The sequence below is a fragment of the Poromitra crassiceps genome, assembly GCF_964638095.1.
Source record: "Poromitra crassiceps genome assembly, chromosome: 10".
NCBI lineage: Eukaryota > Metazoa > Chordata > Actinopteri > Beryciformes > Melamphaidae > Poromitra > Poromitra crassiceps.
The window spans coordinates 5502726-5521576 of NC_139631.1; the positions used below are offsets into that span (position 1 = coordinate 5502726).

The 18851-nt window shown below is 43.9% G+C and overlaps 2 protein-coding genes across 3 annotated transcripts in view; one reads left to right on the plus strand and one right to left on the minus strand.

Annotated features, from left to right (window-relative positions):
• The first annotated feature begins 2288 nt into the window (after nt 1-2288).
• Nucleotides 2289-14733, plus strand: ascc2 (activating signal cointegrator 1 complex subunit 2). 2 transcript variants are annotated; one of them, XM_083644988.1, is made up of 19 exons: nt 2289-2375; nt 3431-3550; nt 3711-3869; nt 4399-4572; nt 4920-5049; nt 5616-5683; nt 5951-6064; nt 6512-6624; nt 7532-7606; nt 8388-8492; nt 8609-8677; nt 9341-9415; nt 10266-10494; nt 10636-10832; nt 11357-11476; nt 12444-12668; nt 13250-13340; nt 13445-13542; nt 14528-14733. In XM_083644988.1, exons 2-19 carry the CDS (start codon nt 3464-3466, stop codon nt 14697-14699), a joined length of 2301 nt encoding a protein of 766 aa, XP_083501114.1. In that variant the 5' UTR covers nt 2289-2375; nt 3431-3463; the 3' UTR covers nt 14700-14733. The 2 variants fall into 2 exon arrangements, with proteins under 2 accessions (XP_083501114.1, XP_083501115.1); XM_083644989.1 differs by having other exon boundaries at nt 2297-2375; nt 3435-3550.
• Nucleotides 14734-17040: 2307 nt separating this feature from the next.
• The window catches only part of rnf215 (ring finger protein 215), a gene marked incomplete at its 5' end in the record, with an annotated part of 9755 nt that continues 7944 nt past the window's right edge, over nt 17041-18851 (minus strand). The window contains 2 exons of the mRNA XM_083644697.1: nt 17041-17147; nt 18655-18757. Coding sequence (XP_083500823.1) covers nt 17125-17147; nt 18655-18757 — 126 coding nt within the window. The 3' untranslated portion in view covers nt 17041-17124. The remainder of the gene's footprint in view (nt 17148-18654; nt 18758-18851) is intronic.

The window sequence follows — 18851 nt, forward strand, 5'->3', positions numbered from 1 at the left end:
ATTCACACACCGATGGCGGCAGGTTACCACGCAGGGTGCTGGCACACCAACGAGAGCAATTTGGGGTTCAGTGTCTTGCCCAAGGACACTTCCACATGCAGACTGGAGGAGCCGAGAATCGAACCACCGACCTCTTTTATCCAAAGCGATTAGTGGACGACCCGCTCCCTCCTGAGCTACAGCCGCCCCTGTACAATGGCGTACAATGGCGATAAGTTCGTCGCAAAGGCTGGCAAGTTCTTCAGCCTCTTTTACCTGTGGGAGAGAGAAAGCACAATCAGAAAGGCATGTCATCTCATGAAATCATCATGACACCAGTGGCTATATCCAGTTATTTTCGCCCAGGTTAGGCATGTCATCATGACATCAGTGGCTTTATCCAGTTATTTTCTCCAAGGTTAAGCATGTCCACATTTTCTCATAGTTAACCATCGGTGCACTTCATAAATACAGCATTGAGTAGTTGTACTGTTTTTTTTTTACTCCTTGTAATCTTCTTGAAATCTGTGGTCTTTGCTCATCTCCCCATATACTGTTTTCATGTCAAACTTGATGAATCTCAGAATATGTATTATTCTACATTCTAATGGTTTTAAACCAATACTGTACGCTGAATCTTAGAGGCACACACACTGCCTACTAGTATGTGACCTTATCCATCATATTCACCAGTAATAATATAGAGGGAAAACTAGTTATTTTACTTGAATCACATATACTGTAGTTAGCTAGGTTGTTTGGCTAAACCCTCTGGTTCTTTCTGAGATGTTTTAAACACGAGCACCACCAATCAGCTGTTCATCATCTGTGATGCTGATAGTTAATGGATCTTTGGTGTGGTATGGTGAAGTTCATCAGACCATTTAGTATTATTCATGCACATTGGAACATAACAGGATTCACATCAGCAAAACCACCTAATGGCTACACGACAACAGATCTAACATCTAAACCATAATGAATGAAGCCTTTGTCCTGCTGTATACTCTTAATGATGGACATTTGTGAACTGACAGTTGTGACATATTACAGATCAATTCTGTATCCAGGAGTGTATGTGTTCTCTGTTCTAGATTCAGGTGAAACACACAGAAAATGAATGAGCTCCATTATCAGACACTGCATACTCTAGCAGATTATGCTACTATTTGAATAGTGCTGTACAATATAATTTAGCAGAGAAAGAAACTGGAACCTGTCATGTTGTATGGACCTACTATATAATAAGACAAGACATTTCTGCATTACTCCTGGATGGAGAAGGCAAACCAAGCCATGAAATCTTGCACCGTAAGGTATTTGAAATGCTAGAAATCTGTGGAACATAATTTATTTTTGTTTGAGCCATGTAATATTTCATGTCTTTTATGCTTTACGCTGACCGGCGTGCACCCAAGATCAATTATTTTGATTAGCTTTACACCACAAGCCATGGAGCCAGGCAAAAATGTCATCTTTTTCTCTCTCTTTGTTATCCAGTAGTTCATTGAACTGTTTTATTTTTATTTTTTATTACTGTACTTAGGGGGGGAGGGGGCATGTGCAAGCATGCACACAGACAGTCAATGATGATATGCTGATACCTCACAGGTTTTGGTTGGTCAGACACAAACCAATGAATGACGTTAGACATTTCGGGAGACATTATTTATTGATGCTGTTTCAGACGGGTCATGCATAGTGGTGTCTTTATTATACTGTAAGCAGTGTACCTTATGGCAAACCTCATCAGCCTTCTCTTGTGTGTTGTGGGAATATTTTCTTTTTTATATATAAACATCCTTTTTCAAGAAAACTGTATCAAGTGTCATTATTCCATGATATTCTCTTAATGGATGTTAACTTGACAGTATATTTTTTTTACTTTATCACCAGCAAAGAGTACTGAGGGGGAAATAATAAATAAATAATGGTATCAGAAAATACTGAAGGACACATTTGCGCAAACTCAGACAATTGTGTCTGAGTGATAGTATGGACAATAATTATGAATGGGAGCATTTTGGGTGGAAACTTATTTTATTTTCACTGTAAATAACTGCATTGTGAAACTACTAGAATTCAGTAGGTGGCGGTAATGCACTATAAACAGTTTGCCAACAGCCATAAAACTCTAAAGAAGAAGAAGAAGGAACACTCCATACCAGTTGGTGGCGGTAATGCACCAATTCGTTGTTTGCCAGCCGCCAATAAACCTTAATAAAGAAGAAGAAGAAAATAAGCAGAAGAAGAGCTGTCTACCGGAAGCCGGAAGGATCATATTCATACATGAAGCTTTAAAGTGATTGTGGTGAAACGTCAATGGGTGAAACTGTGACAAGCTTTTGATGATTTGATGTTATGGCTTGAAAGAATCAAACACTCAAGAGTAACATGTGAGCCGATTTACCAACTTCATTTAAATTAATTCATTTCTGTACACTCCTCACATTCTCACGCGAGGAAGACTAAAATTAACCAGCCGGCTAGCCACGTTAACGTAGCCTCTTGCCATTGACGCGCTGTCATTTCTGTTGAACTTGCTAGCGTTAGATGTTAGTTAAAGATACCTATCTCTTTATGTCGATAGCTAGTAGTTGTGTATAAGCTAGTAGTTTTATAGTAGTTTTTTTTAAGCAGGATAGGCGAATTAACTAGCTTGCTAGCTACATTCCTAGCCGTAATGCTTGCTAGCTACATTACGTGTCACAATGGCACGTTGATTGCGACTAGCGAGCTAATTTTCCAAATGTTTGCTAATTAAACTGTTGCTGTTAGCAAACCAGCTCCCTGCTAGTTCAACAACAGTCTTTAAGCAGGGGTGAGCGTCCTAAACTACAGACATTGTACTGACGTTATCGTTAGAAGTGATTGCCTACAAGTAAAAAAGTATTTAGCTAGCTAAATAAGTGACTTGAGTAGCTCGCTACTTTGTTTTGACAAAATAACTGACGCAAGGACAGAGATCAAACTAGATTATTTGGAGAGGCCTTTCAAAACACCCAAGGTCGTCGTACAGTGCATAAAAGAGACATAACATTCTAAAAGGTCATACTAAAAACAACAAGCATGGCAAACACCAGCATCATTAAAATAAGAGGAACGTAGATAAAATAAAAGACAGGAGATACAAGGCAGGCAGACAACATAGATTGAGTAATGTATACATTGACCACTTTCTGATGCTACTCAATTACAATCAATCAATCAAAACTTTATTCCAGATTCAAGGTCCATATAAAAACACTAAAAAAAGAATCCCTACAGACAGTTGAAAAAAGAAATATCCAATATATTAATAGTGCAGTGTTCATAAGAGCGGCATATACCAGTGTCTCCACAGAGGTGACTGATATCACCTAGACCTATCACCTTACAGAAACAAGTAAATGTAGTTGCCCCCCCCCTGTCTCTCCGTTTTTCACATATGTGTGCTTGTATTCTCCGTCAGAAAGAATCTACTAGACTCTAGAGAGAGAAAGCCATGGCCTGTGCCATAGTGCCACTGGATGAACAACAGGTGACGGAGCCAGGTGGGCCCCTGGGGAAGGAGCGCTGCCTGCCTGCTCTGGTGAGGTGGCCCTCATGTTTTTCATTTCTTTCTTTCTTCGGTTTGTTTTCCACAGAGGGGTGTGGCTATGCAGATTAAATATACGTCTCACAAAGATCAGTTTATTGGAATACATCCTGTGTCCTCCACGTGCCGTTTACAGCGTTCTTTTCCATGTTAGCACCCGGACAGGAAGGAGGAGCGCTGTTTTCTGCCTTACAAGCCGCTGCCAGAGAACGGCTCGCCTGCTCAGCTGGAGGAGTTTTTGGAACATGCCAAGTTCATCACTGATGACCTGGAGTGGCTGCTGGCGCTGCCCCATGACAAGTTCTGGTGTCAGGTGAGCGACTGTCGCATGCCATCTTTATGGTCCAGAGGAGCACAGAGACGGCTTTTCCTTTCCAATCATTTAGCCGCGACGAACCCCAGCAGTTAGAAACATGTAAATGCTATGAGAGTGCATCACCTGGCTGTATTATCATCAGTTTAGCTATTACAGCACAATTACCCATACATCATGAAAAAAATAAACAATAGCCATTTCCCCTCATTGGCCATGCCCATTGTCACGCCCTGTTTTTGCCAGTGGGCGTGGAAAGTTCAGTTCTGTTGGCCCATGTCCTACTTATCTACAAAGCTTCATGTAAATCTGTTCATAGCTTTTGAGATATCCTGCAGACAAACTGGCAAAAACATGACCCCCAAACACGAAATAAAATAAATATTTTGTGCAGTGGTCCCTAGCAGTCATGAGATTTAGGTAGCCTATACCACGAAGCAAGATGAGTGGCATAGCGAGGTAACTTCAGGTTTAACCCTGTTGGGTTGGACATTACTGAAGGTCTGTTTTGGACCATCTCTTCTACTAGGTGGTGTTTGATGAGTCTCTGCAGAAGTGCCTGGACTCGTACCTGCGGCACGCGCCCCGTGGCCTGGACCCCGCCGCACTGCCCTCCTCCCCGGCGGTGGCCGACATGCAGCGCTCCATCCACCGAGCCGTCTTCATGACCTTCCTCAGGATGGCCACGCACAAAGAGTCCAAGGTACAACCGTCCCTAAGCTCTAGAGAGGCATCGATCGGGTACTTTTAATTGTTGTTGTTAAAGAGCTTTAGGGGGCATATTGGTCTTTTCTGGAGCAATTTAATGCTCATAGTTCAGTTGCCTCAGTCTTGAGTTGATGTTTTTAGTTTGTATCCAATCGGCCCTCAGCTGGAGACTTCAAAACAAGCACAGCTTCAACTCTCATGCTTGTGAAATGGGAACTGGGTAAACGGTCTCATTTGTAATTACTACAGCAGAATAAAATGACGTTAATGTTGCAACTCAAACGGTGTGTGTGTGTGTGTGTGTGTGTGTGTGTGCGTGCGTGCATGCTCCTCTTCCCTCAGGAGAACTTCCTCACCCCGGCTGTGTTTGGAGAAATCATCTATGAGAACTTCCTGTTTGACATTCCCAAGATCCTGGACCTGTGTCTGCTCTTTGGAAAGGGCAACCACCAGCTGCTGCATAAGATGATAGGTGGGCAGTTTGTGATCTGGCCTCGTGACGTCTCATAAGTCAGCTTGAGAAGAACTGTAGAAGAGTACACTGTCAATTTGGGAAATCACATAGGCCAATAGTTCAGTTATCCATTAAGGAGTGAGGAGACCAGAATGCTTCCTCATTGTATAACCCTTTAGGCATTTTTAAGCTGTTACACGTAACATAGCACACAGAGATATAACACAAAGCTACAGCAGCTAGCTATATCACTGTGCTCTGTTACACGTTTTACGTTTTTTTCTTTGTTTCCATTGTTTGTAACTGCTCCAATGTTCCGAAAGAATGCTGCGTATCCAGCTGGGTATTTTCAGAAGAGCTCCTGGTGTTAAGGAGCTGCACCGAGACTCACTGAAAGAACAAACAAACAAAAAACAATCAATACATAGAGTTGAAAATGAAATGAATTACAAAAAACAACCACCAAGATCATATTTTCTCATTAATACCTGGCTGAAATGCAAGCATTAGGTTGAATTGTGGTGTAAAGATGTTTTTTAATTGACTCTACCACTCATGATTTGCACTGATTTCTTCCTGTTCAGAGAACATCTTTACCCAGCAGCCCTCTTACTACATTGACCTGGATTCCACGGTCCCCGCTGTCCTACAGGTGAGACCTCAAGATGGAGGCAAGCGAACAGACAATCGATTTTGAATTGAGTACATGGTCTGAAGTAAGTAACGTAGTACGAGTGAAAACCAAAAAGTCAAACAACAGCTCTGTGTCAAAACAGGCTTCTAATTGGCTGCCTCACAAAGCGATGGCATCTGAACTTTCCTCTGCTGCCTGGATGGTTCATTCCATATTGGAATCAACTTGATATGGAAGTCTCTCACTCTCATTCTCTGTCTCTCCCTCTCCGTCTCTCTCCCCCAGGTGTTTGACACTATCCTGGTTAGATGTGGTCTCCAGTGTGAAGGGGCCACAGCCATGGAACCGCTGAAGCTGAACGCACACAGCCAGCCCACTGCCATGACCATGAGCCAGCAGGTAGACCCGGTTTAACCCGGTTAAAGCACTACACACTTTTGGGGAAAATAGGGACATTTATGTGATGAGAGGACTGGAAGAAAAAACACCAACTCTAACTAAAAGGTCTGTCTTATGTTAGGTTATGTTGACAATACCTAGATAATTTATGCACACTATTGATTCTTGCAATGCTTTATTTCAGTGTGACATTTCGACCTTATGACCAAAGCATTGTGTTGTTCTCTATCCAGTTATATGTTTGTATTAATTCACAGATGTGTTGTTGTTGTCTTCATTCTGTAAATCGTGTCACTTCATAGGGTTCAAAACATCTCGCCAAAGGACTGCAGCTGAAAATTAGCCAACTGGCTAACGCTGTGTGTGTTGTGTTGTCCTTATAAATAAACAAATTGTGTCGGTGCTAATATATAATGTGTTTGTGTTGTTTGCGTGTGTGTGTCCCAGGACCTTGGAGATTTGGTCCTGTACCTGTGTGACTCGACCACCACTATCCACGCCTTCCTGGACATCTTCCCTGCCGCCTGCTCCAGCTTCCACTGCCATGGCTTCCTCAACAGGTAGACAGACCTTAAAGTCGAGGTGAACCCGTTCGTCACGTGCATCTGAGTCCGTTTCAGACTGAAAACAATTTGAGAGGCGGACCATATACGTGTCGATGATTTGATTTGACAATTCTGAGGACTGGCTTTGGCATTGGCCAATCCTGGCGTGTTCCACCCCCAAATCCGGGTGGGATTCAGCGTGTTGTCGTGCTACGCGAGTGGGATCCGCGGAGTACCAGGCAGCCACCGGCTTCGTGCGGAACGAGCGGACAATCCGATGCATGGGTGCTCCCCGCCCGCCTGGAATCTCCGAGAGACGACCCCTGACAGCCAGGGAGGCTGTCAGGCTCGGAGGCGCGCGCCATTATCGTTATAAATGTAAATAATATTCCTGGAATGCGTGTTTTAACGAGCCCGTTACATTTCTTTGCATTCTTACAAATTACCGTTTGATTTAGTTTGCATAATTGCTCGTTAGTAGTTAGTTTATGGGCTAGAAACTCTGCCAGATGACAGGCACTAGGCGCCATTTTCCCCTTCATTTGGAAGAGAAAATGATCCTGAAATGAAGATTTGATTGACAGCTGCATGTCGTGAAATGATTGGTTGAAATGGGGTAGAAATTTGATAGTACTAGGTGACGTCAGCAAACTATAAATTACTGTTATCAATGAAATCTTGAAAAATGAACTTTTGATGTGAAAAAGTGTGAAAAACGAAAGAAATTGGATTTTTGTGATTTGTTTTGCATACAGTACATTATTAAATAGGTGCACTGCATACCCAGGTATTTGAACTAAAATAAAATAAAAGTCATTTTTGGGTTCAGCTCGGCTTTAACACAATTTGGTTCCCAGCTAGCCTGAGGCAGCGCTCACGGTCCACAAGCTTCTCGTGCTCATTGTGTCTCCTCTCCCGGCAGACTGGCCTCGTTTTATGAAAGCGCCGTGCCTGACCTGGAGAAGGCGGTGAGGAAGAGAAACTTTGATGATAAAGGGTGAGTGTTTACTTTGGTCTTTACTTTTGGTCTTGACGCTTTTTGGGTGGTGGTGTGGGGGGAGGAGTTAAGTGACTGTATTTGAAGATATGTGACATCATGTATGACATCATGTGTGACATCATGGGTACTATGGATAAGAGTTCAGGGAAGATTCAGTGGGGATTGCACTGAGGCTAAATGACTGTATGCAAAGAGAAGATGAAACTTGAATGAATCCCGTGAGGAAAATAGGTCGTCATAGCAACAAATGTGATGGAACTGATTCGACAGGGAAACTGACAAATAGAATGGAAGCACAAAAAGAGAATTGAATAGAATAGAAACCGTTGTGGGGTTATATGACAAATGCTAAAGAAATAAAAAAATAAACTATTATATTTATTCAGGGCAAATATAGAAACGTTCATGTTTCAGCCTTGGGCCATCTCATAACTGCCGGCTTTTCATTGCTGTAACCGCACACCTGACACTTTTAGACTTGGAGCTGTGCACGCTACAACCTTCGACTGCAACTGCAGTATATAACAAATGCCTCTACACATTCAGTAGACTCTGGTGGTAACATACACTTGTTACTTACAATTACAAAGATGTGTGATAAAACTTTAGGGCTGCAACGAATGATCATTATTTTCATTCGTGATTATTTTTTCATTTAATCATTTAGTCCAGTGCTTCCTTTGGTGTGCGGATCCCACTTTTTAATTGACTATATCAGTACGCACTCATTTCCCAATACAGAGGCAACTTTATATAAACCCCTCTGCCCCTCGTCTAGTCTTCAGGAGGACTTGTGGAAGAGGGTGTCCCACTCCTGTAGGAGGATGGTGGAGATCGCCCACCTGCTGCTGCAACACGTCTGCCTACAGCCAATCCTGGAGGGGTGAGACGCCCCACTCACTCACTCACTCACTCACTCACTCACTTACTGACAGCAGGACTGGCATTCAGTCATCATCACCTGTGACTGTCAGTAACGCTGCTGTTGTTACCTTGCAGGGGAGAAAACACCCAAACATTCGCAGAGGAACTCCTACAGCACTTTACCTCTTTTTTACCTGAGAAAAGGTACAGTATGATATACAGTTGACATCGGTGGTTCAGGGATGCGCCCAAGCTCCTTCAGGGTGTTTGTTCCCCTGTTAGTGACAAATGCTCTCTTTTCACAAGTCTTTGACTTACTCAATTAAAGTACAATGAGAAAATGTGTTAGAATGTCTCTTCTGACCATAACTTGCTCGCTGCTGTTATCTGCCCAGCCACAGGAGATGCAGTTTTGTATTATATCTAACAGCAAAATATCCATTTCACCAAATGGAAGCAAATGGGTGTGATGTGAAAAAAAATTTTTAGATTAAATGTTTCACAAAAAGTTTCAGAAGTTTAAATAAAGTTTAGACAACATAATTTATAATATTGAATTGTCACCCAGACCTAGGCCTAATGTGGAAGTTCTTTGACATGGAATTTGATTTGGTTTGGATTGGAAACGTATCATCTGGATGGGTGTCAAGTCAACATAATTGTTTGATTGTCTTGGCTGATTGATCGATTGATTTGATTTGATTTTTTGGGGGGGGAAGCCACTTTGTCTTCTCTATCGAAAGTAACATGAAAAAGACATCTTAAGTCTGTGCCAGGAGGAGGCTTTCCCAGCAGATCTCTAAGTGGAGGAGGTTTCCCAGTAGATCTCTAAATGGAAGTTGACCATTTGCTTGTGTCTCCTCTCAGGTTCTTGTCGGACTATGATGAGCAGTTCCCCATCGCAGACGACATCAGCCTCCTGCAACAGGCCCTGCCTGTCATGTATCCCTTATAAGCTTTATACCTTCGCACTAATAGATTTCTATTAACAATAACTATCTACATACAGTGCTGCTTCTAGAAGGCCTAGTTTGAATGAGTTCTTTGATATTTGGGACAGCTGCTGGTATTTCGACCCACATGTAGGCGGAGGTCATTTTTCAGTTTTTTTTTACAGATTATGAAAGTGCAGATTGCAAGATTTCAAATGATGTGTCACACATTGTAATCTGAAAAAAATGAAGGGAGATGATGCTTATTTGAATGTTCACACTCCTAAAAGCCACATTCAGAGATAACAGCCCTCAAAGTTGGAGAAGCTTTTCACACCTAAGCAGCCAGTTAAGGGGGGACTGGACAACAAGGACTTTTTAACAAGATACACTCATTTACTGATTCTAAAACGGCTGCATTTCATGTGGTATGGATAGTTCAAAACCTAAAGTTGTGTATTAATGGAAAAAACGAAAAAAAAAAAATTAAAAAAAAAAAAACTATTTTCTAATGTTCTGGGAATTATAATTGGCCTACATGTGGTACTTTCTTCTGGGGCGTGTCACATTTGTTAATTGTAAGTACTTGGAGATGGACTTGTATGAAAGGGCAGTATCAAGGCTGTAGTCAAGAAGACCACCATAGTGCTGGTCAAGTCTTTCCAATTGCAAAATAATAATTTTAGGTTGTCACGAACAAGTAGAGGCAACAATGTCCAATAGTGACTGTTTGAGTTAAAATAAGTCCAAGACGTCAGATTAATTTTGATGTTTATATGCTGTCCTGTTAGCAGTAGTAGTAGAAGAAGTAGTCTCAACCACTTGGTCAACATTCCCTCCTTAACCGCCTGCTCCCTCAGTGATGACACCAGGACGTCCTACCTGCTGCAGGGGGTAGCGAGTGCCTGGGACAGTGTGGGCCGGCAGAGACCCCAGAGCCAGATTCAGCCCAAAACCCCCTCGGCGGTGTCAGACGGCCAGGGAGCGGCGTGCGGCGGCGACCCTCGAGGGGTCAGAGAACCAGGGGAAGGAGGAGAGAGCCTGAGGGGCGCAGAAGCCATGCTGGATACGCCCCGAAAAGGAAACAACGTTAGTCTACATTTTCTACCTTTTAGATTTAAGACTTGACTTGAGACTGAGTCTGGACCTCGACCTGGACCTCGAGCGCTGCGGAGCTGGAGTCTCTGCTGTCCTGCATCATGTAGCTGTGTGTTTTGCGTGTGGTCTCAGGGTGCGGGGTGTGCGGTGAGCGCTGCGGAGCTGGAGTCTCTGCTGTCCTGCATCAGAGACCTGCTGCCTGACCTGGGCGAGGGCTTCCTGCTGGCCTGCCTCCAGGAGTACCAGTACAACACTGAGCTGGTCATCAACAACATCCTGGAGGACCGACTGGCCCCCAGCCTGGACAAACTGGACCGCGCCATGCCCAGGTAACGCCACGCGCCGAGTCCGACCTGTACCACCTTACAAAATGATGTTACTAACCTTTTAACCCTTTCCTCAATGGTAAGTCAGGATAAAGATGATTAGAGGTGCTGGAGTTCTCTTAGGGAAAGAAGTTGCTGATCTTTCCCTCAGTCTGTGAGGACTATTGCTTTTACATATTGTTGCTGTGCCTGGAAACTTTCACTACCCTTTAGCTTTAATAATTAATAATTATCCTGGACTGGATGGCTGTGAAAATCATTTTCTCTCTGTTCTAATCTATCCTGCCACTCTCTTACCTATTTTATGGCATTTTCTCTCTGTTCTTGACATATTTAGGGTAGAAGGAACATCTTTTGCTGCTGTAACTACTCATATCTTTCTTCAACTGAGATAACTTGCCTTTATTTGTTTATCATTTGGGCTAAATGGATGGATGGTATCGGAGGAAATGGTAAATGAAAAAGGGATATTTTTGTGACATACAGTAGCTGTATTTGACCTCTCCCCTCTCTCTCTCTCTCCTCAGGCCGGTGAAGGAGGAGCTTCCATCAGTCCTGAGCAGCAGGTCCAATGTGTTTGACGATGACGAGTTTGACGTCTTCCACAGGGACCGGGTGGACACGTCCCGCATCTGGAAGGGCAGGAGGTGAGCGCACAGGGGAGACACTCGCTAATGAAACGGGAGAAAGGCTTGCACTCTATTATTTCCCTGTGGTTGCACAGAGTTTCTGTTGACAAAATGGAAGCTTTTCGCTGATCCACTGACATCAGAAATCCAAAGCCTTCCACTATGAACTCAAGTCAGTTTTTCAGCCCCTGGTTCGAGTCATTCCTCCCTGAAAATCACACTATAGGGCCTTTTTCCCTCATGTGACTCAAGTGAAGAAGAGAGAAGACTATCCGGTGCTCAACATTAAGGAGGCTATCACACCAGGGGCCCAGGCCCGGATCCGAGTACACTTGGCCCCAAAGTCCAGTTCTTTTTGTTAGTGTGAACACCTTGAGTAAAACAAAAGGTGGTCTCGAGTATGGTTCATGCGTATTCGGGGGGCGGTTCGCATCAGGTGTGAATACGGTGAATATAGCCTAGAATTAGGGCCGACAGTTCAATTCACAACCACGAAAAGCAGGCTGATTGAGCCAAAGTGATATGTCTATCTCTCCTCCACTCCATTTCAGCACCGCGGACAGTGCCGCACGGCCCTATCTATGTGTGCAAACAGTGCTATGCAACCTTGCCCTACTCAGGAGCCACATTGACCAAAAAAATCTCTGCAGAGCCACAATCCAAAAAAAGTCCCTTCTTTTATTTGTTTAGATTTTTATTTATGTATTTTAAGCAGGACTTAAAAGAGCCACAACTACCCCATAAAGGAGCCACACGTGGAGTATCACTGGCCTAAACGCATCTGTTTCTGTCTTTCTGTCTGACATGCCTGAGCAACAGAAAAACCCCCAGCTAAATTATCTTACTGTTCCTCAGTACAGTTGCAGCCTCCTTCTTAAACGTAAGGTGAGGGGGCAGAAAATTGAACTGAGGGGGGGAAAAGCTCTACCACGCCCCCCTGTGGCACCGCGGCGCACCCGATCTGATCTCTCTCTTAATCCCACAGGAAAGGAGAGAGCGCTCGAGAGATGCTGGACGACAAGCAGCACATAGCGGAGCAGAGGAGTCGTTACCACGCCTACGAGACGGTGGTGGACGAGGTCATCATCGAACCCGGAAAGACGGCGGCCGACTACGGCCTGGACGACTATGACGACGAGTATGACGACACCTACGACATCAACCAAATAGGAGCTAATGACCTGGATGGAGACAGCCTGCTGAACCGAAGGTAAACTTAAAGAGGTCCTAGTGCAGCGGTTCCCGACCTTTTCCGACTGATGGCCCACTTGAAAATCTCAAAAATGTTCCGGGCCCACATATGACTGTAAACAGTACGGAGGCCGAAATAATGCGTTCTCAGAGCGCTTTTTATTTTAATGATAAAAGGAGCTGTGCATCAGCACCACACAGAAATCAGAAAGTGAGGGTCTCTCTACAATGGGCTAATTAACAAATAATTGATTACAAATTAAATAATGGAGAAATGCATTCTCATAATAATAATAATTATTATTATTCAAATTTTTTCACTATGATCGTAATGTTTCACAAATGATTTGGTGACCCACTTGCAATACCTTCGCTGCCCACCAGCGGCCCCAGGCCCACAGGTTGGGCATGGCTGTCCTCGTGTACATCCTTGGTGCACACCTCACCTGCAGTATCTCTCATTAGGTTTTATGCTGCCATCAGCAAGGCTTCAAGTCGAGGCGAACGTTGGGAGCATGTTCCAAGCTTTAGAAGCTGCTATGCGACTCTACGCTGTATTGATTCTTTGTCTGGAATATTCCCCTCTGTCTCCACCTGCAGGCCTTTCACCATCCCACAGATACTCCGAACAGCAAACAAGCCGGGTGTGGAGGAGGAGGAGGGTGAAGAAGAGGAGGAAGAGACTGAACCGGTAACATTAGAAATATGATGTGGTCGCCCCTTTATATCTTCTATTGTGTTCTTTGCTTTCCTTTGCTACCGAGTGAGTTGACCTTTGAACCCCTCGCGTTGCAGATTCCGAACAATGTGAACAGGGAGCAGTTTGTGCAGGACCCCGCGCTGCTGAGGGAGAGGGCTGAAGCCAGGAGAGCTACCATGCAGCAAAGGAGGGGGTAAAGACCAAACTCATACACTCTCTCTCTCTCTCTGTCTGTCTGTCTCTCTCGAACTGGGTTTCATTCAAGTATTTATTTTATTTCCTTGTGATTTGGGATGCATTAAAATAATAAATAATTAATACAATTCTGCAATAAATTTGATATAAATAAAAAATAATATAAATATTTTTAATCTCATTTCACAAGTTTTCAAGCTCAAAAACAAAAATGTTGCCTGTGATGAATGTCCACCACAATCTCACACAAATGTCTCACTCATTTCTGCAATAAGGGATGCATGTTGCATGGCCATTAGTTGGTACATTAGAATGTCATATGTGTTGTTGCTAACATGTATCAGTCTCTTGTCATGGTTATATGGGCATTAGCCATTGTATTTTTATTTTTGTCTTTGAGTGAAAGTATGGAATACGGCAAACTAGCAGAAACTAACTAGAACAAATTAGAATATAGAACTTTTAATTGCCACAAGACCAGAGCCGGTGGTATTTGTTTTCGGTACATGCAGGATGTAGAAATTCTTGGCTCGTTAAATTTTGACGTTCAGGAAGTCTATTTATTTGCTTCAACCCAGCTGATGGGTGAATAGCCAGGAAGCAGGCTCGCGCTACGTTTGAATGCATAAAATAAAGGCGATAATGTACAATTTGATTCTTTAAACATCTGACTTTTTCAAAGTACATCACAAACGGTCCATTTTGCTGCAACTCGACAGCGTTACTTAATCAAGAACCGTACTTCCGGGAACTCTTGAGTAAAAAAAAAAAAGTCAATTGGAGTGAATGGAGATGTCGCAACTCTTCTATTATACGGCTCTGGGTTGAAGCACCTAATTTGCATTTTTATGTTTCCTAAAAAAATGCAAAGTTTGTGGAAAGTTTGCTTTCCAGTTGGATGAAAATGTAGTCGATGCCTCTCACATTTCACACTGCCCAGTGACTCCCATCCACACCCTCTCTTCTTCACTCCTCTCTCCCAGCTACCGGCCGGACCCTGCCGGCAACGTGGTCGGCAAGCCCAAGGGCCAAGGCCAGACCCAGGAGACCAACCAGGACCGCCGCAAGAAAGAGGCCCACAAGGGCCGCGGCGCCAACCACAACCGCCGCAACATGGCCGACCGCAAGAGGAACAAGGGCATGATCCCCTCCTGAGCTGTGCCTGCACCTGAGGGAGGTTGCCGTGGCAACCGGCCACACTGATGGGAGGGAGGGAGGGGAGACGACAGGACGGTCGCTGAGCAGGGCTCGAGTGAGGGAAAGAACTGAAGCTTCTTTGGTTACATTTCAAGGTTGGAAACATCTGATGACCTTTATGATCCTCCTTTGTCCCCAAGATCGTGCCAAAGCCCAAAGTCGTCATCGTCTTCGCACAAGAAGGAGCCACCAAGGTTCTTCATAGTCAGCCTTTTCAGTTGTCCATGAGAAGTTGCACTCGATTCCTAATTTTCTTTGGCGAGGCCACATTTAGGCTTTTTGTTACCAGAGGTTGTCAAGCAGCTTATCGGTGGAATGTTCAGAGAGACACTAAACACCTACGTTTAACGTTTGAGCCTGAAGTTTTGCAGTTCTTTGGCCTATCCCCCCCCCCCCTCCACACCCACACAGATCATTAAATACCAAAGTTCTGAGTGAGGACAAAGGATTAGACCTTTATGTTTGCCAAGTAACAAATGAGTTTATTATTAAGATCCAGAGTGATGGAATCAAGTTTCTTTGACATCATCATCAAATGAACAACATACGTGGGAATAAAAGGAACAGACATCCAGGGCATTGGCGAGACTGTGGCTCTCCTACTGTAGCTGGAAGAACAATTACCATAACCTGGTCATCTCAATCTGGACATCAGACATAACCTGCTGATCTCAATCTGGACATCAGACAGGCTGGGAATCGGACATGTGTCTTATTACGGTACTCATTCTGTGTGAGTAGCATATGTGAACGGTGCTTGCATAATTGTATGAGACCTCGTCCACCCAGTTCCCTGCCACTGTTGGCCAGCCTAGGCAAAAATCATAGAAAGAGAAACGCCATGATTGTAACATGTCCTTAGCACACGCCTGTGTGTTAGGAAGCACATGCTGTACAGACAGAGGGCTCTCCTTTCTCCAATCATGACATGAGGGGGAGGAGCTCCTACATTTCGCCATGCACAGCAACTATTTTCTATGGAGAGAATAGATATATCAGAGCATTTTGTAACAAAACAAAAAAAAGCACATGATTGCTTTTTAGGGTTGTCACTACAAAAACAACAGAATAAAATAAATACATTAATACTGTTTGATAAGCTTTGTCACTCATGAGTTAAGTTATATTGTAACAAAATGTTGGAAACTTCACTGGTGACACGTTGCAACATATTTCTCACACTAGGTAAGAGCCAGCGTTCAAGCTTTCAATTCCTTCACTTCTTCAAACTGATTGGAAGAATTTTCAAAGTTCTTCCTCCTTAGACCTAATATATTTCGAGAGCAGAAAAATAAAAGCAGGAGTTCAAGTTAAACTGAGCATCAACCATTGATTTTTTTTTTTTTTTTTTACAATGTTTACCAACCCAGCTTTTATGTCAACCACACAACATTTTAAAACGGCGCTACTCTACTGTATACAACTCAGGTTTAAAACTAGAATTCACAAACTGTGGCATGCAGTTCCACCACTCTGCAGTTAAGTCATAAGGCAAGTTTAGGACAAGTGCAACCACTTTGCATGGTTTCTAATCAAACTGCAGCACAGTTAAGTCTGGATTATATTTGGCTCTACAACTAACACTTAATTGCGAGTTATTAAGTTTCTACATTGGCTGAAATCGATCACGTTGATCCAGTTAGTCGACCGCATGATTGGCTACTGACATCATTTGGACCTAGAGAGAACATCGACATTGGCCAGGTACGGCTACCTGTGGATGCATTTTAAGGACATCAACACATCCATGCTTATAACCACAAAGCATTGAACGTCCATGCACAGACGATTCATTTAACTACTTGTGTTTAGGTTAGCTAGGTTCACTGATTTTAAAAGCTGCTGGTTTGCATCTAGGCTGTTGCAAAACAGCACAAGGTATAAAAGAGTCACAAAGCGCACAAACACACTCATGACTGACAAACGGCCTGTGTTCCCTCTCAGAAGCTATGGGGGGTATGACCATCTTCCAGCATGGAAAAAGGAGCCACACCCCCCCCCCAGTGGCCAATGCTGGCTACCAATGTGCTCAGATCCAGATGCCCTCATGATTCACAACGTCACACAGTAGTAACAGTAACATGATCCCAGGAAGAAGAAGTACTGTTCACACACACAACAGTACCGGTTACAGTACATCATAATAGAGTTTTTCACACTGCCACCTTGTGCCAGAGAGACCTGCTTTGGGATTGGCTGCACCCCGAAGGTTAAAGGTCAGAGCAGGACTGCTCCACAGTGGCGGTGGCTGCTGCTCAGCTGCTGTGAGAAGATTCATTCGCTCCCACAATCCAGTGCTGGAAGGAGGAAGCGGCGAGGTCAGAAAACGGCTCCTGGAGTGTCGTCGCCAAACACCAGACTTGATTGGCTGCGTTAGGCGACGTTAACTGTCTTTGTAGAGGTTGCCTTGGGAGAAGTGTGGAAGGACAAGGCGTGTCGTGAGTTTCAGGCTTGTGTCAATACATACATTCATGTTAGGTCAATCGTCCTTTCATTAGGCGAGATGTTGGCCGTTTTGTCCACTCTCGACATGGAGGTTCAGAGCTACATAAAACCTGTAAAACCCTTAAACCGGTAATACAATTTTATTTCCGTTACACATTTTATTCATTCACGTATATAATGTTAATTTTATAAAGTTCATTCTTAATCTCAAGGTATAGATCTATCTAGCCCACAGAGTTTCTGCTACCATTGAATAGTATTGGTTTCAGTGGACAGTGTTACTGTCCCATGTTGTCTAAAACAAACGTACAGTGCAGAAGGTCTAACAGCATTAGAGAGCTTCAAGATTCAAGATTTTTATTGTCACTCCATGGTACAAGTATCACGTGTGAAATTCTTGTGCTGTGAACTCCGTTTACAACATAGTACAAATATAATATATATAATATATATTAATATATAAATATATATATATAATATATATATATAATATAAATATAATATAGTGAGAGCGTGGAAGACCTGTAGGTAAGCATGCCTCCATGATGAGAGACTCACTGAGTATGCTGCGTTTGCAGAGTGGACAGGTGTGCTGCAGAGTGACTCACTGAGTATGCTGTGTTTGCAGAGTGGACAGGTGTGCTGCAGAGAGACTCACTGAGTATGCTGTGTTTGCAGAGTGGACAGGTGTGCTGCAGAGAGACTCACTGAGTATGCTGTGTTTGCAGAGTGGACAGGTGTGCTGCAGAGAGACTCACTGAGTATGCTGTGTTTGCAGAGAGGACAGGTGTGCTGCAGAGTGACTCACTGAGTATGCTGCGTTTGCAGAGTGGACAGGTGTGCTGTAGAGTGACTCACTGAGTATGCTGTGTTTGCAGAGTGACTCACTGAGTATGCTGCGTTTGCAGAGTGGACAGGTGTGCTGCAGGGAGACTCACTGAGTATGCTGTGTTTGCAGAGTGGACAGGTGTGCTGCAGAGTGACTCACTGAGTATGCTGTGTTTGCAGAGAGGACAGGTGTGCTGCAGAGTGACTCACTGAGTATGCTGTGTTTGCAGAGTGGACAGGTGTGCTGCAGAGTGACTCACTGAGTATGCTGTGTTTGCAGAGTGGACAGGTGTGCTGCAGAGTGACTCACTGAGTATGCTGTGTTTGCAGAGTGGACAGGTGTGCTGCAGAGTGACTCACTGAGTATGCTGCGTTTGCAGAGAGGACAGGTGTGCTGCAGAGTGACTCACTGAGTATGCTGTGTTTGCAGAGTGGACAGGTGTGCTGCAGAGAGACTCACTGAGTATGCTGTGTTTGCAGAGAGGACAGGTGTGCTGCAGAGTGACTCACTGAGTATGCTGTGTTTGCAGAGTGGACAGGTGTGCTGCAGGGAGACTCACTGAGTATGCTGTGTTTGCAGAGAGACTCACTGAGTATGCTGCGTTTGCAGAGAGGACAGGTGTGCTGCAGAGTGACTCACTGAGTATGCTGCGTTTGCAGAGAGGACAGGTGTGCTGCAGCAGCAGCCAGGGGTCCACACAGTCCCTGTGGTACTCATGACGGCATGGCAGCACCCGCAGACACTGAAACAACACGTCACACTCTTTACATATAAATGAAACTATAAAACTTCAAAACAAAAAGGTGGAGAGAGACTGAATCAACAGCAGAACATTT

Bases quoted from the DNA above. Each gene is read 5' to 3' on its own strand.
- ascc2 (XM_083644988.1), top strand. From the start codon at position 3,464: ATGGCCTGTGCCATAGTGCCACTGGATGAACAACAGGTGACGGAGCCA. The intron at 4,573-4,919 runs GTACAACCGTCC...CTCTTCCCTCAG, and splicing joins CCACGCACAAAGAGTCCAAG to GAGAACTTCCTCACCCCGGC. The intron at 10,833-11,356 runs GTAACGCCACGC...CTCTCTCCTCAG, and splicing joins CTGGACCGCGCCATGCCCAG to GCCGGTGAAGGAGGAGCTTC.